Source organism: Mytilus edulis, unplaced genomic scaffold, assembly GCF_963676685.1.
Source record: "Mytilus edulis unplaced genomic scaffold, xbMytEdul2.2 SCAFFOLD_2125, whole genome shotgun sequence".
Lineage (NCBI taxonomy): Eukaryota > Metazoa > Mollusca > Bivalvia > Mytilida > Mytilidae > Mytilus > Mytilus edulis.
Window position 1 is genome coordinate 14,794 of NW_027268475.1, and position 1,073 is coordinate 15,866.

General features: G+C 41.0%; 1 protein-coding gene across 1 annotated transcript; it reads left to right on the forward strand.

Annotated features, from left to right (window-relative positions):
- The first annotated feature begins 219 nt into the window (after positions 1–219).
- On the forward strand, positions 220–795 carry LOC139507566 (histone H1-delta-like). Its single transcript, XM_071295796.1, has one exon. The coding sequence runs from the start codon at positions 220–222 to the stop codon at positions 793–795; it is 576 nt and encodes a 191-aa protein (XP_071151897.1).
- Positions 796–1,073: the final 278 nt, after the last annotated feature.

Sequence of the window (1,073 nt, forward strand, 5' to 3'; positions counted from 1 at the left end):
TTGATAGAATTATACTATAAATTATCATAAAAGTCTTCGAAGAAGCACATAATCATTTTACCGAGATCGCGTAATGGATTTTACAAGTTATTTTTAAGGGTGTCTTCGTCGAGGTCCGCGTTCGTCTGTTATAAATAAACGAGGCCTGGAATGGCGTTATTTTCAAATCGTTATTCGTAGTATAAACTTCGTAAAGGATAATATTTTGAATCATTCAAAATGGCAGACGCAACAGCAGCACCAGCAGTAGCACCAGCTAAATCACCAAAGAAAAAGGCAGCAGCCAAGCCAAAGAAGCCTTCCGCACATCCTAAATACAGCGAGATGATTGGAAAAGCCATCGCCGCTTTGAAAGAACGTGGAGGTTCTTCAAGGCAAGCAATTCTGAAGTACATCATGGCCAACTTCAACGTCGGAAAAGATGCCAAGTCAGTAAATGCTCATTTAAAACTTGCACTCAGAGCCGGAGTTAAGAACAACAGTTTGAAGCAGTCCAAGGGAACTGGAGCATCCGGATCTTTCAGAATTGGAGAGGCTAAAGTAGTTAAAAAGAAGCCAGCAAAGGCAAAGAAAGCAGCCAAACCTAAGGCCGCCAAGCCTAAGAAGGCAAAGAGCACACCCAAGAAGAAGAAGCCAGCAGCAAAGAAACCAGCTGGAGAAAAAAAGGCTGCCAAACCAAAGGCAAAAAAACCAGCAGCAAAGAAAGCAGCCAAGCCAAAGAAGCCAGCAGCCAAGTCACCAGCAAAAAAGAAGGCAGCCAAACCAAAAGCCAAGAAGACCCCAAAGAAGAAGTAAACTGTTCCAGACTTCAGTCTGCAGAGGCTATTCAGCCACCAAAAGCCCTTTTAAGGGCTACCCAATTTATTCAAAAAGAATCTACAATTGTTGTACATTAGTTATCAAACTAAATCTAGCTGAGCCCTACCCTTTTCTTTACTTTTCTCTGAACTTTGCACTGGTCTCTGAAATATTTTTTGGGGTCACATTATTTCCATTGTTTGTTTTATTTCACTCCTTATGACTATACTATTTCTAACACCTAAGTATGCAGCTGGGTTTGTTTTTTTTTTTGG

Bases quoted from the DNA above. Each gene is read 5' to 3' on its own strand.
- LOC139507566 (XM_071295796.1), top strand. From the start codon at position 220: ATGGCAGACGCAACAGCAGCACCAGCAGTAGCACCAGCTAAATCACCA.